Below are 16,025 nucleotides of genomic sequence, written 5' to 3'. Positions count from 1 at the left end.
CTATAAATATATATATATATATCTCCTTGCTTTATGCAGCAGAATGGTGCAGTTCATATCATGCATGGCAATTTTCTGGCAGCAAGCTTAGAATTTTGACCTATTTATTGAAAGCTTTAGTAAAATACAGTTCCACTCAAAAGTGTGGACACACCTACTCATGGAAGGGTTTTTCTTTATTTTTTTACCATTTTTCCACATATTAGAATAATAGTAAAGTCAACAAATCTATGAAATAACACAATTGGAATTTCAGTGTTAAACAAATCAAAACTATCTCATATTTTAGATTCTTCAGAGTAACCATTTTTACATATGCATGAACTTCACTGTTTATTTTTCATTTATTTCTCTAAGAAATATATTCAATTCAATATATATATTCAATATATTCAAGCATGTAAGCTTAAGTCTTTAAATCAAACATCTTTGAATGCATGTTTCCCATTATTTTAGTCAGGTGTGTCCAAACTTTTAACTGGTACTGTACATTCAGTTAGCAAATTTTGCCTGTCTGGTGAGTTTGGTGAACTATCTTCTCTACAAGTAACACCCATTTATATTTTCATTTCATCTGTTATCTTTAAAATGGACCTCCCTATAGAAAAATACTTGTTTTGCCAAAATGAGTAAGTCTTTATGTCAAACCAAACATTTATGTCAGGCTAAACATGGTGATTCCTGTGAGATACAGACGTAAAATTCTACTTGGAATACCAATTTAAAATAGTTACCTATTTGTAACTGTAAGATTCACGAGAATGGTAACGGTCGTTGTCAAAGAAAAACTCTGAGTAAAACCACTGAGGTCAATCGTACAGGGTATATTTGGACCTCGGTGCATAAAACCATTTTCGCGGGGACGCCCGGTACTAGTTTTCAGCGGAACGATCGTAGCAACATGCTACTTTTCATTCCGGAATTTCTAGGGAACACCAAGCAAGACGACGTCGGAATGCACGGGAGTTCACACATGGATCCGCGGAAATAAATAGCAAGCTATTTAGCTAGCATCTGTCATAACGAATCACTAAAGCGTTATTCTGCTTTTGTTTTGCACTTTATAAAGTATTAACATGTCAATTTTCACACCGACAAACCAGATTCGGCTCACAAATGTGGCGATCGTGAGGATGAAAAAAGGAGGGAAACGATTTGAAATAGCATGTTATAAAAATAAAGTTATGAGTTGGAGATCTGGAGCGTGAGTATTTGAGGAGCCTAAAAGTCGCATGTTAGCTGTTAGCTGAGGTAGTTGTATTATTGTAGGGCTATTCTGGGACCCATTTTGGTCAACTGTTTAAAGTGTCACTTTTTCTATTTCGATGTTTGATACGGGAGAACCAGAAACCAATCGATTGTTATGTAAATATGTATATAGGTAGCTGTCTAGCTAGCTAGCCATCCTGCCTGCCAACCAGATAGCTAGTTAAGGGGAATTGAGGATAGCATTAACCTAGCTAGCAAGCTAGCTGTCATTTAACTACCTAAGTTAACAGTGAGTATCTATCTGGCTTGCTAGGTAGTCTAGTTAGCTAAAGTGTTTCCCTTACAAACGAACCATGTTTTTGTTAGCGCTATGCTAGTTATTAATTCGGCATGTTGTATTGAGCAAACGTAAAAGATCAAGAGTCGTATGACAACAAAGTATTTTATATTTATAGGGAAAAGGATTTGGATGAAGTCTTGCAGACTGATAAGGTTTTCATAAACGTGTCCAAGGGACAGGTGGCTAAGAAGGAAGACTTGTCAAAGGCATTTGGAACAGAGGATGTAACAGAAATATGTAAACAAGTAAGTAACTAGCTATTGTGTTTTTCTAATTGTATTCTTAGCTACACAAGTTAACTTTAAGTCAATTTAATTTAGGTAGTAATTTCACCTTTTTTGTCAAGCAAACCTGCAACCCTTGTCTTATTGTTCTTCATAACCGGAAAAGAAAAAAAAAACATTTTGGAATATGCTTCTGTGTTTCTAGATATTAGCAAAAGGCGAACTCCAGGTATCAGACAAGGAGCGACAGACTCAGCTGGAACAGATGTTCAGGGATATCGCCACCATAGTAGCAGAGAAGTGCGTGAATCCAGAAACCAAGCGACCATATACCGTCAACCTAATCGAACGTGCCATGAAGGACATCCATTACTCTGTCAAAGCAAACAAAAGCACGAAACAGCAGGTATGTGGACAACTGTTCTTCAGTGGTATTTCCATGGAATTGAATTTTCTGCCTAGTTTGAAGTTGGATCAGTTGCAGGCTTGGAAATGCCGATGAATTGGATCACGGAAAGTGACCCATGGAGTGTGCTGTCACTTCTCATTGAATAATGTAATTTTGTTTGTGCCCCCAAATTTCCCTCATTGTTCAGAAAGGTAAAGTTGATGTTTTTGTTGTTGTTTTACCAAGAGTACAGTAGAACTGATGTATTGTTCCAGGCCCTGGAGGTGATCAGACAACTGCGGGAGTCCATACAGATCCAGAGAGCACATATGAGGCTTCGATTTGTTCTGCCAGCCAAGGAAGGAAAGAAGCTGAAGGAGAAGCTCAAGCCCCTCATAAAGGTCGTGGAGAGCGAAGACTTTGATGACCAGCTGGAGATGGTGAGAGGAGGGGCAGGATCATTACCGTTGGGTTATACTCCCTCACTCTGGCTCTGATACTCATGCCAGTTGTGTCTCCCTTGCAGGTGTGTCTGATTGACCCTGGCTGCTATCGTGAGATTGACGAGCTCATTCGCTGCGAGACGAAGGGGAAAGGATCGCTGGAGGTGCTGAGCCTGAAGGATGTGGAAGAGGGAGATGAGAAGCTGGAGTAGTCTGCTCATCAGTCTCTGGCCACTCTTAAATTTACTGCACACTAACAAAATCCAAGCAAAAATGATGTGCTTTTGTAAAACTGATCCCTCATTATTGTTTTTTTTTTTGCTTGATTGCTGAATATTATGTTCAGATCCTCCCCTCCCTTTTACCATTTTTCACGTACCAATAACATGCAACACAGGAGGATTTTTTGAAAGCTATGTGTAGTATTTCTGTTCAGAAGATACAAGGTAAGTTGTGTATCTCATAGTTCTTAACAAAATATTCAGTCAGCTGGAGTTACTGCCAGAGAAGCTGACATGAAGAACATTGTTCAAGAGCATGACAGCGTTCCAGCTGGGTTACCGACCCGCAGCCCACAGGTCATTGGTAAATATCCCCCAAAGACTACACACAGCTGTCCTTTGTTTCGGGATGTGAATCAGTTGTGCTGATTTAGGTAAAATACATTATCAGTCAAGTGACAGCTGGTGACATGTTTAAAACATTAATTGGGATGGTGCCTGTAGTATGGCTGTCACCACTCAGTTTGGTTTAGGGGCACAGAATTCAACAGAAAACGTCTGATGTGATTTAATTTCATAGATACATAGCATTTGAGGGGAGGAACAAGCAATGCACTTGTAATACCTGATATACACAATCTATATATTGTGGTGCTCAATTTCCCCTAATCCTAAAGGGATAACCTAGAAGGTTTATTAGCTGTGTGTCTTTTTTACATTAAATATCCCTTTCTCATGGATTTCAAAATATTCAGCTCCATATGAAGCACAGATTATATGTTCAAACACAGAGGAAAAAGACAATAAAATATAAATGTAACAAAATCATTTGGATTGACAAATTTTATTTGGATAATAAAAAAAGTCAAATTGCAAGTTACACAAGTTACAGTCTGCATGCCTGCAATTTTAGGTCAGGGTAAAGTCACAGTTACCTCATCCTGAAAGACATGAATAATGGCAATTAATATCACAATGCAAGTCAAGGCAAGGTTTTTATTTTTTTTCAAATTGTTCAAATGTGGATGCAACATTGAATGCCTGTTGTGTTCAGAAAACATTCATTCCTATTTAAAATGATTATTCATTATTAGAGATAACTTTCAGTCAGGAATTGGTTGTGATGACTCAAAAGATGACTGTTTACCCTTAATGTGATGATTAAGACAAGTAAAACTACTTAAAAAACGGAAAACAGGAATGCTTTTCAATGGTAGCAGGCAGAGAAGTGTAATTAGTATTTTTTTTTTTGCAAGGATAAGTAAATCTTACAGTCAGGGAGTAAACATTTTCTGAAAGGAATTTGCCTACACTCACCCTACTGAATACATTACATGCATTTACTTATTATTTAAAGATGCATGTTAAATACTCAGGCTAAAACTACAGCAAGCCAGTCCTGAGTATTTTTTTCCATACAAGGACAACCTGATCTTAAATATGTCGGTTTGATTAAAATCTTCAGACTTCCATCCTTGAAATGTCCCTTAGCTTAGAGTTTGAACAACACACCGCTGTGCCTTTCATATAGCAAAGCCCCAAAATGTCTACATCTACTTTTCAAATTGGCAGTGACCGTCCTTTCTCAGGCAAGCCCCTTCCTTTTCACACCAATCTTATTTGTGCTTCAGTGCACAAATTAAAACACATACACATCAAAAGACATAACACAGAAAACCACTGTCTGCTGGTAATAAACCATCAATGTGGGCAGAAATGGGGACCTTAAGCTGCTCCTCTGAACCCATATGAGCAGGATGGCCACAGCAATGCACGACTGCTAGAGTGGTACACTGGTTCAAAGGCGTAAGGGCAGTTCCAATGATCACAGTGAAAACATTTTTTTAAAAATTAAGGCACATGGTTTCGATAACAAAACAGAATACTAAGATACATTTTAAAATATATGCATTTTATGAGGCACTAGTGTTGTGAATGCATGGACTACGTGCATATTTACCACGGCCAAGCCAAAAGCACCCAGGTAAGGCCAACAAACTACTAAATATGAAAACTGTCAAAATTATTACATACACAGCGATTTAATAAAAAAAAAAAAAAAACAGTGTTTCAAAAGAAAATGTGCATTTCAAATAAAAACACTTTTCAAAGTAAAGCATAATAGCTTGCCAGCTTTACAAACGCAATAAGATTAACTACTGATGCTAAATAAGGACAAATACTTGCCTCAGTGGCACGTTTCATCAAATGAGTAACACCTCAGCAGTTTCTTTGCAAGGCACCATCACACTGAATCTATACTTTAAAAGTAACTTCACTATCGTGCAAGTCTGCTGTAATAACAATGCTGCTGTGGTGATTAGTTGTAACAAAAATAGGGATAGTTATCAAAACCCACCTTTTTTCCTAGCAGTAATTTTAGGATGTTTTTTTTGTACAGTTCCATCGCATGCAGATTTTTTTTTTTAAAGCAACTTCTCGAAAGGACTCCCTTTTCACATAACAGAGTTTGACCAGTAAAGAGGAAACTGCATGACAGTGGCCACTCCAAGAAACCTGTGGGTGTATATACTGAGTATCAAACTGTGAGTGGGGGGGGGGGGGGGAGAATTATCTGCAGGGATGGTTGAAATGAAACATATCTACTTTGCGTGCAATACCAAACTTTCTGGCTTCACGTCATTTAAAAACATGTGGAACAACATCATGTGGAACTGCATTAGAGAGGAGCCCTCTCCATGCTCTGGGCTCATCTAATGCACAATCCAAAGAATGCTCAGGAAATGTGCGTGTTGTGATTACAATCACAGAGTGTAAAAACTGCAGTGTTGCTCATTCCTCTTCTCCGCTGCGGATTTCATCACACCTCCTCAAAGTAGGCCATTTGGGCCATGTAGGCAGAATTGCGCTGTAAGAGAATGAGAAAAGAGAATGGTTTTGATGGAATCAGTTTCAATTCTTTGAACTCTTAAAATTTCAGAATTATTCAAATTTCTTGTGCCAAGATACACCCCTGCGATATATACTGTTGGCCGGTCATAAAAATGACCGTAATACCAGAAATTACAAACCGCTCTGGGCAGATGTATATTTAAAGATCCGAGTGTACTGGGGTGTTACATATTTTTTTTCCAAGAAAGAAAAGAAATGCTGGTAGAAAAGAAATGGTAGAATGCTTATGATCAACCCATATAATTTAATTCCTTCTACCAGACACCTATGGGATCCACCACTTTGCTGGCCTATCTTTGGGAAGTGAAGTGACAGCAGTTTAGTCTTAATGCATCTTTTTTTTTTAACACATTCACTAATTTTGTGCAGTGAAGTGACTATAGAGCTATAGAGGAATGAAAGCATAAGGTAAGATAGAGTTCAGAAGACTGCCAAGCATTGCCAAGCCATCAGCGCATATCCAAGCCAAACCACAATGCAGCACATGATCCGGGTCTCTTCAAAGCACGCTTTCTGACAGATACTTTACCACAGTCTGCACAGTAGGGATTTTAAATACCCATTACATTTGAATTCTTGTTTTTTTTTTCCTCCCTGTCCTGGTATTTTAAATATACGTCCGCATACAGACGGGTGACAAATTAAAGGAAAAACCAACAAAGTGTCTTAGTAAGGCGTTGGGCCACAACAGGCCGCCAGAACAGCTTCAGTGCACCTTGGCATAGATTCTACAAGTCTCTGGAGCTCTACTGGAGGGATAGAACACCATTCTTCCAAAAGATATTCCCTCATTTGGTGTTTTGATGGTGGTGGTGGAGAGCGCTGTCTAACATGTCAGTCCAAAATCTCCCATAGGTGTTCAACTGGGTTGAGATCTGGTGACTGCAAAGGCCATAGCATATGATTCACATCATCCATTCAGTGACCCCTCGTGCCCTATGGATGGGGGCATTGTCATCCTGGAAGACTCCCTTCAGGATAGAAATGTTTCATCATAGGATAAAGGTGATCACTCAACAACTTTGTATTGTTTTGCGGTGACCCTTCCCTCTAAGGGGACAAGTGGACGCAAACCATGCCAGCAAAATGCCCCCCACAGCATAACAGAGCCACCGGACCCCCTCACTGTAGGGGTCAAGCATTCAGCCCTGTACCGTACTCTTGGTGTACGCCACACATGCGCTCACCCATTATGAATATGGTGAAGGCTGACTCATGTGACCATCACCTTTTTCCACATCTCTGTAGAACAGTGTCCATGGTTTTTGCACCACTGAACTTTCAAATGTGCATTCATCTTTGTTTATGCACTGCAACCCTACTATAATATCCCTCTCTATGTAACTGTTGATTGACTGTTCTTGCTGACACAGTCTATTAACAGTCCTGCATTGACATTCTCAGTCACCTGAGGAAGAGTTGCTCTTCTGTTTTCCCTTACATATTGCACTAATGCACGAGCATCACGGTCATCGAATGTGTGCTGTTGACCACAATTTCCGACCCTATTTACTGATGTCTTTCCCATAGATCTAAATGCAGACGTCACTTTAGTCACTGTTCCTGTTGAAACACTAGCCAGTTGAACAGTCTTTGTGACTGAAGCTCCTGCCATCCGTGCCCCAACAATGAACCCGCTTTCAAAGTCACTTAGATCTTTTCCTCTTGCCATCTTAATCCAAAATTGAGATCAACTGGGCCTACTCAGCATTTTTATGCATGCCACAGAGCATGACTGGATGTTAACTGTTTAATTGTACAATGCAGTACACCTGTGTGGAAGCATCTGCATTCGTTATGTTTCTCCACGCATTTATTCAGGGTGTTCCTTTAATTTGTCACCCATCTATGTATGTATGTATGTATGTAAGATAAGCAAAATTAATTTCAACAATTTGTTGGTGTAATTTTTCTAGGTAATTAAATTAAATCCCTGCAAGGCAAAAATTTGTTTCACAAGTATTAAGATAATGTAGCTTATCTAAACAGTAGTGACAAATTGTTAAAATAGAAATGTGCTTCATAACCAAAGAGCGGCCGGTTCAAGTGCCTATGGTGTCACTGCTGCTGTACCTTTGTAATGTAATATAAATGGTTTCTTAACATACAAATATCTACACTATCAGACATGAGTAACTATTGGCCCTTTGAATGTACAGGTGGCTGTGAAGAGGCAATCACAGAAGTTCAAGAGATGACTGCACATTTTCCTCCGTACAAACGAAACTAAAATTACTCTGCTCATAAATCTGATGGGCATCATCTGAAAAAACATGAGCGGACAGCAATGGATGTTTAATTGTTTCAGCTTGAGATGCTGTACAAATAACTGTCTTACTTCTGAAAGCACTTCAATGAAAATATAATTTTAACAAAAATAAACATTTAAAACCAAGAAAATTAAATATCTGTAGCCTGTAAATGACTGCTAAACTCCCTACTGCGAACACACACTTCTGTCTGAACTACTTCTTAATGGTAAGACTCACACCCAATATTCACTGTAGTGATATTTTGATAAAATTCAACTGTCCACTTCCAGAAAGCAATTCCCAAATTGGAATCTCACCATTGGAACAAGATTTGGCCTGTAACTACAAAATTCTTTTATACGGACTCTCCAAGTCCATTTTCCCACAATTTATCTACACTGAAAAAAGTGTATTTTCAACAGAATGAAAATGTTCTTAGTTAAAAAAAACCAAACAAATTCAAAAAAAAAAATTCAGTGAAACCCCGTCCAGAAAGTAACACTTCAGAACAATAGTCCGCCTATCCGATTTGCTGTCCATCAGATTATCTCAGCAAGTTGAACAGACTGTGGTACTGTAAGTGCCTTCTGAGGACAGAGGGGTCAGCTGGACCCTCCTGCGTGAGCTCATTCTCAAAGCAGGAACCGCTGGTGCACAGCGTACAAAGCAACACAGCTTTTCACCTCAACACCAGTATCACTCCATTATCTTCAACTGGCCTCTCAAATGTAGATAACTTCTGAATCATAGTGCCCGACCTACAGTCAAAGCAACAGACCAGCACACAAAATTTACCAGGAGGAACCACATTCATTCCTGCTGTGTTAAAACAAATGAGCAGAACAGCAGTTTAATGTAATATATGCATGCATTTCAACACTTGCATTCACTTAAAAGCAACTAGAGTTGGTTTCCGTTTTGCTACAGAAGTTATTATATGTGTCCTTCAAAATCAAAGCAAGGCACTCTGAACAAAGAAAAAGTAATGAAGACATACATTTTTAATTTTAGAAATAAACAAGACAATCGGAGACAAAGCAGCCTTGCATGAATCCACAGAGGCCAATCCAACAGCTACACATAAATTAAGGAAATTTCAGGGATTAGGATTAGCTAAACACTTGCAAGTTAGATTACCTCTGCACAGGGGAGAGCACACGGTTATATGAACTCCTGTTAGCACTAAACACAGCGGACAAAGGATGCAATGACTACATGTAACAGTGCAGAAGGGCTCCAGGTAGACAGCATCCTGAAGCACTGTCCCAGGAGAAGCTAACCCTGACACTAACTTAAACCTTTGGCCAAAAAAACTGACCTGGAGCCAGTGTTTCACCTTTGAGAGCTAAAGATATAAACTGAAAGGAGGGTCTGTAACCTTCACAACACTTACGTTACTGTGGGGAATATAGGGGGGGTCAGGGTAGACCCTGGCCTCCCCCCGGTGGGAAAATACTCCGGCCTGCTGCTCCTCCAGCTTCAGGGACTCGATTTCTGACTTGAGCTCCTTTAGCTGGTCTTGCAAGTGCTTGCTCTTCTCCATATACTCCAGCCTGCAAACAACACACACTACTCTTCAGAGCACCGTTACTGACAGAGCACTACTCCCCACCAAATGGCATTTTTGGGAGTGAGCTGGCTTGGCAAAAACTGATTATACATATGTTTTTGAAGCTAGCTAGGTAGTACTTCACCATTTTCTAGATATTTATAGTTATAAAAATTGCTAGTTACATGTAAAACAAAAAAACTAGGTTACACATATAAGCAAACACACCTACCTATCAGATAATTAAAAGCAAACCAAAGCCAGGTGGAAAAAGTAGTTTGTTTGCCAGTTAGCAAACTGACAAGCTAATGTTTGTGACTTCTGTACAACATTTGTGTTTAGGTTGTGTCCCCTCGGATGTTTGTCTTTTTTATTACATTTTAAAGTAACTTTGGCTACTACTGAGGGGGCTCACATGCTGGACTGACATATGCGCCTCTGAACAGCCTAAAGCTGACACAACCAGGTTTACTGACACACTGGAGACCACTCTCACTAATGAATACTACAGCCATGCCCTGTAACAGCTGGTCCTCAGTGCACGTAAACAGACACGTGGTGAGGAGACCACTGTCAGTCTACTGAATGCACAAACACCCTGGCGAATATGTACCGCTCTCTTTCAATCTCCATGGATAATCTCTTCATATCCGAGTCTTTGAAGTCCATCCTGACAGAACCTGTCTCAAGATTGAGGTCTCCTCCATCAGGGGGCGGAGGGGGGCTGGAGTATGCAGCGATAAGCTGAAACACAACCAGAAAAAAAGAGGGGTTGGGGGGGAATGAGAGAGGAGACAGTTAAATAATACCCAGGATATTTAAAATTCCAGCATTTCAGTACCTGAAGAAAAGCAGCCACATACTTATTTGGACCTGATAATACCACTCCACACACTAAAGTTAAACGGTGAGAGACAAGCGACCCAAATGATGAGTGAGTAAGGCATCATGAACTGCCTAGCCGACAAGGGGCATTATATTCCATCAGTGTCTCACCAAGCTTGAAACAGTCAATGTTCTGTTGCTGAAAACCAAGAAATTTCACTGGTTCAGATGAGCCACTGATTTGTGCATGGGGCCTCGACTGAAGCCCATCGGCAGGACCTACAGGGTATGTTGTTTTCGTGATTTCCAAAAGCTTCTGCTTAGCCCTACGCTCTGCATCCTTAGCCTCACTCAGGTCCTGTTTGAGGTGATCCGCCTCCTTCGACCTGGAAGACAATCAAAACACCAAACAACCGTTCATAAACTACAAAACGAAAGCCGACATTTCAGAAGCGTCGAGACCGGTTTGTGCGAGGCGTGCACGCCGACCTCCTCTCCGACTGCTCCACCAGCTTGACGGCCAGCTGCTCCGCCTCCCGCATCTTCTGCTCCATCAGCCTCTTCTCCTCCTTGGTCTTCATTGCCGTGACCTCCAGACGCTGCCTCTCCTGTTCCGCCTCGGCCGCTTTGTGTGCCAGGAGTTTGGCCTCCTCCTCCGCGATCTGGGCCTTCTCTGCCAGCAGGTCGGCCGTCTCCTCCGAGCGGAGCTGTTGAAGACGGGGGAGGGGGGTCAGGACATGAGGAACACTGCCAGACCCTCAGGGACCGTAAAGGTTGCAGTCCAGACCTCCCACTCACCAGTGCTTCGTTGGCTAGCCGCGCCTCGTCCTGCAGCTGGAAGAGCCTCCGCTCCATCTCCTCCTTGGCCCGCTCCGCCTCCTCCCTCAGCTGCTTCTCTCTGGCTAGAATCTGACGCTCCATCTGAGCATACAAACCGCAGTTTTTCCACAGTGAGATTAAGTGAACCAAAAAAATGGCAATATCCACTGAGCTCCATCTAGAGACCAATCCGCCTGACAATCTGCCAGAAAAAAAGACCGACCTTCTTCCTTGCCTTCTCCTCTTTAGCTTGTGCTCTCATCTGCTGGACCTCTATGGAGTCCGCTTTCCTTCTCCTCATGAAAAGATCATGGTTTCCAATGCACAGCTGCAATATCTAAATACAGGAGTGGAAAGAGCAGGTAACACATATTTTTGGCTGGTTCCAGAGCATACTACATCAAAGACATTGTTGAAAATGACACAACATTGGTTGGAAAGACCTACCAGTTTGTTGACTCGAAGCTGGGAAGAGTAGAATTTGAAAACATCTTTCTTTTTGTCTAACGGTTTTATAGTGAACTGCAAAGGACAAGACCAAGAGTCACTTCAACTTGAAGTTGTTTTTAAGCAGAAATCATCAGCATTTTTTGGCCATCATCTGGAACTCAGAATCTGTCCTACCTCCTTTTCACTGTAGGATATGTTTCTGATTCCACTCCATGGGAAGGACTTGTTAGGGTTGAGTTTACTGTTGGGGTTATATATATGAAGTCCTTGAGCGTCAACTCCAAGAAGCAGCTCAGTGTCCCTCTTGTTTTGCTGTGGGTTTTTACAAACAGTAAGAAAAATCAGTGGATTCCTGTCACAATGAATTATACAACTGAAATGCAAAGGGCTTCAATTCTAACATATTAAATCAAACCAGACATCTCACCAATGTAAGTTGCTACAAAGTTCTGCAGATTGCCTAGTAATGACAGAAAGTCCAGTTACATTAGTTACACAGATTCTGGCTTCTGACAGAAACAAGTGAAACATTGATCATCTTTTCACAAGAACTGAATGTGATTTTCACTTTCACACACGTCAGCTGGCATCAGCTGCCTTGTTAAGATAGGCCTAATCAACCCCTCTTTAGTCACACCAGCGCCCGAGTGTGACCATGACACGACCACAAAACATCTCCCTGTTCACACTGCATGCATGACGAGAGGCAAGTTACTCACTGTAATGGAAAAGTAACTGACACCGTACATCTCTAGGTCTTGTGCTATTTTCAAATAGTCCATTTCAGCTTCATCCCTTAAAAAAATAAGTGATAAAAAAGTAATGTTCCAAAACACATTTTACTTTCTCCTCAGCTTTCACATATCTGGCTCCAAACTGACGCATAACCCTTAAAAGATTAAAACAAAATACTAAATTACTAACCAACTAAAACCAAGGGTGTGAAAAGCATTTTATAACCATGTCTGTCCTTTTTCTGTGATAACAAGTAGCACAGTGGCATGATGTGAAAAATGATTCTTGACAGAGGGTGAAAGGAACACTGACAGAAACAACTCCTGGAATGATTCTACTAACTAACAGCTGCAATCCAATATACACAAGAGCCTGACAGTCATAATGGACTGGATCGTTTTAAGCAAAAGCAGAAACTCTATGTCTGTTTTACCTTGCAATCCCCCTGTGTTCTGCATACCAAGCCGTTATCTTCTCTTCCCACATGTCTGCCGTCATCTGATACTGCATCAGCACCTGCATATTTACACACGCATCTAACAGTCACAACAGATAAATCATCTAAAGATACGTATAAAAAAAAAAAAAAAAAAAAAAACACCTGTCCACAAAAGGCCAAAAATGACATCTTGCATTTCACATCCCAAAGTCAACAAAAACTGGACAGCCTTGTAAAGACACTTACTTTCACAAATATGCATTTCTGCAAACTGACGAATTTAGAGATAAAGTGAATTGCACCACTTACTCTTTTAGGCAAAAGCTCGTCTTGGGCCAAAAAGCCTGGTTTGTGGAAGTTTGGGTCATAGTCTCCGTACTTAAAAGGAATGCAATAAATTAATTGAGATGTTAGTGTACAATAATCAGTCCTTTTTTACTTACATTTCTGAGTCCCATCGTTACTCAGAAGTATTTAGCTGTTATGCAATCAAAGACAGGTGAACAGCCCTAAATGACATACAGTGTACACTGAGTGCTAACACAAAAGCCTGAGGGACCTACCTTGGCTTGAACTGCATACGATGCCAAAAGCACAGAGGCCTCAGGAGAACAGAATATTTCCTCATCTAATATCTGCTTTTTGACCTGAGGAAAATGAAGACAGCATTGGTGTTTCTATATGCAAAGCAATCAATCTAAATGGTGCTAAACTGTGGGGTGTAGGAACCACCTTCTTTAGTATCAACCGGTCTGAAAGACACAGGGTACAATTCGCAATATCACTGTGAAAGGAACATATGCCTACTAAGTGAAGAAGAGAGACAGGACGTGGTTCTGACCTGCAGAAAGAAGAGATGTTGGGTGATCTCTTGGACAAGCTCCTCTTCTACTTTCTCTGGGAAAAATTTGGCCAGGAAGTGAAATGTAATCGGGGAATCTTTTGGAACCTCTTGATCCAAAACCTGAAAAAGGATCAATTTAACAGAAGACAGCAACATGTTCATGGCCCCTGTCCTTAGTTTGGCTATGTGAAAGGCAATACGGCTACCCGATTAACAGGCTCTACATATGCATTTTTATGTATGTGTAATGTATATACATATATTACAGAGTCTAAACAGGAAAGTAATATACATTCTTTCACCAATTTAATTTTGAATAGACTAAGATGTTTAATTCCATGTATACAAAAAAAAATGAGATTTTCACTAGTTAATTCGTGCTACTCAGTTCCAACCTCAGCTCAAACAAACTTAGCTTAAAAAAGCAGAAGTAATTTGAAGAAAATGGTCTGGAAACAATTTACCAAACTACAAACGCATGAGGAGACACACTGGTGCCTTCGTTAAGAAAGCATTCACCTACAATGGCAACATATCTATGTGACAACAGCAGTATCACTCACCCGTTTCTCTGTTTTTAACCAGGCATAGGTGTCTTTCACAGTATATCTAAGACCAAAGAACCAGGTCTCTCTCAGCCCAATAGTCCGGCAAACCAGATCAAAGAGGTCTTTCCCTTTCCACTTCACCTGAAAAAGAGATTAATCACCCTTGAGTTCTTATCTCCTGAGCGGAACAATTTTAGCAAATGGAGAGAACATTATAAAACACCTCATAATTTATTCAAAAATAAATCAAAAATGAAGAGAATCACATTATGCACAGTCAGCCAATTTAATCAAAACCGGACTCATCAAATATGAACTCTCCTTGGAGGTCACAAATCTTGAACACTATTTAATATGTAACTATATGCCATTACTGTTGTTATAAACAGTTGTTCATGGCCATTATCACCAACATTCCAGATGTTTATGTATTTAAAAAAAAACTGTACAATGAAAAATGTCACAAAACAGTGGTGTAAGTATAACATTTAAACTGGTAATGAACAGCTAAGCATTGTTGTGTAATTTTCAATCAGGTTATATTACTACCTCACAACTGAATTCCATTTCAGCATCCATGGTGATGACTTTGACTTTGAAAGTCTTTGGTTGTTTCTTCTTCAGACCTAAGATTGACATTTTTGGTTTCAAATTTTTACCTAGAAGGGGAGAGAGAATACATTTATGAAGAGGACTCAAAATACTGTATTACTGACCATACTGACATCTTAAATCCAAATGGAAAAAAAAAACCTCACTAAGACCACTAAAACCACGCTTGGATTTGAACTCACGTTTCTGCAAAATGGGTGTGGATGGATCTTGTTAGAAAAATACATTATATTACAGAAAGGAAGATTCTCGCTTCGGTTGTACTTTATGTAACGTTGTCATGTATGCGTGTGACTACGGAGTAATTTTGCCTGAGAATCGTAACATTACAGTTAAAAAAGTGGTTCTAAACAACGTAACTAGCCAGCTGGGTATCTGCATCTGTACAGTCAGACCAGTAATTATGGTTGCTAGCAAGATACAGTTTGTCCAAAGGTACTGGTACCCAGCTATCTAACAACAATCTGTGCAATGCATTCAAACTGAAAACTGGCTTAAGAGTTAGCAAAAGTTGGGGACATCAAGTCGACTACATAGTTTAACTAAATACATAAGACTAACTTCTTTACTAATCTAAATTTAGCTAAACATGCCAACATACCTTTGCTTTTCAAGTTCCAAAGGTAGGCCGAATCCCCGAAATAAAGTTTGCAATCACAGCCGAGGGAAAGAAAGAACGGAAAGGCGTGGATTACCAACTAGCGTTAGCTAAATAAGGCAGTTTCCTGGTTCACTCGCTAAACAAATTATTTAGTACAACCAGCCAAGATGTAGCATTTAATTTTACGCGACGAAAGCAGACCAAAACAATCCGCATGATGAACGAAACCTTTCCCGAAAATCCATGTTGTTCACTGTTACTTTTGTTAGTCTAGCTGGATAGCTAAATTGTCATCATACACTGTAACTCCAACAAGATAGCGAATACAGTACAAAGTTGCTAGCTAACTACTCTACTTTGTTAGCTCTCTTTTCTTCACGTTTTGAAGGAATGGACTTTCCTAGCAGATGGAATCACTTCTCTCTACTAGTAAACTCGTTGTTGGTTTGTGTAGCTTTTGTTCCGAGTCGCTCCAAACAGGTGAAGACATGGCCTGCCCTCCCCTACGTCTGGTCGACGTCACGTCTGCACAGCAGATATGATTAGTATAACATGTGGATCTTTGCGCCAAGCGGGCTCAAAACAGCGTTAACCCATCCCACTGGATACGAAA

General features: G+C 40.2%; 2 protein-coding genes across 3 annotated transcripts; one reads left to right on the top strand and one right to left on the bottom strand.

Annotated features, from left to right (window-relative positions):
• The first annotated feature begins 939 nt into the window (after positions 1-939).
• sbds (SBDS ribosome maturation factor) lies at positions 940-3,645 on the top strand. Its single transcript, XM_036524897.1, has 5 exons — positions 940-1,204; positions 1,665-1,794; positions 1,979-2,179; positions 2,437-2,601; positions 2,688-3,645. The coding sequence occupies exons 1-5, from the start codon at positions 1,077-1,079 to the stop codon at positions 2,814-2,816; spliced, it is 753 nt and encodes a 250-aa protein (XP_036380790.1). The 5' UTR covers positions 940-1,076; the 3' UTR covers positions 2,817-3,645.
• A 1,242-nt stretch (positions 3,646-4,887) lies between these two features.
• nf2b (neurofibromin 2b (merlin)) lies at positions 4,888-15,884 on the bottom strand. Of its 2 annotated transcripts, XM_036524656.1 has the most exons (18): positions 15,413-15,884; positions 14,749-14,858; positions 14,215-14,340; positions 13,649-13,771; positions 13,371-13,454; positions 13,117-13,185; positions 12,802-12,884; positions 12,353-12,428; positions 11,808-11,945; positions 11,631-11,705; positions 11,407-11,520; positions 11,163-11,285; positions 10,854-11,071; positions 10,648-10,750; positions 10,153-10,283; positions 9,384-9,543; positions 8,674-8,748; positions 4,888-5,694 (listed from the first exon to the last, which is right to left on the bottom strand). In XM_036524656.1, exons 2-17 carry the CDS (start codon positions 14,836-14,838, stop codon positions 8,713-8,715), a joined length of 1,749 nt encoding a protein of 582 aa, XP_036380549.1. In that variant the 5' UTR covers positions 14,839-14,858; positions 15,413-15,884; the 3' UTR covers positions 4,888-5,694; positions 8,674-8,712. The 2 variants fall into 2 exon arrangements, with proteins under 2 accessions (XP_036380549.1, XP_036380548.1); XM_036524655.1 differs by lacking the exon at positions 8,674-8,748.
• Between the last annotated feature and the right edge of the window lie 141 nt (positions 15,885-16,025).

The sequence above is a fragment of the Megalops cyprinoides genome, chromosome 3 (genome assembly GCF_013368585.1).
Source record: "Megalops cyprinoides isolate fMegCyp1 chromosome 3, fMegCyp1.pri, whole genome shotgun sequence".
Taxonomy (NCBI): domain Eukaryota; kingdom Metazoa; phylum Chordata; class Actinopteri; order Elopiformes; family Megalopidae; genus Megalops; species Megalops cyprinoides.
The sequence above is the reverse complement of the archived record's forward strand: the minus strand, read 5'-3'. Positions and strand labels throughout refer to the sequence as shown.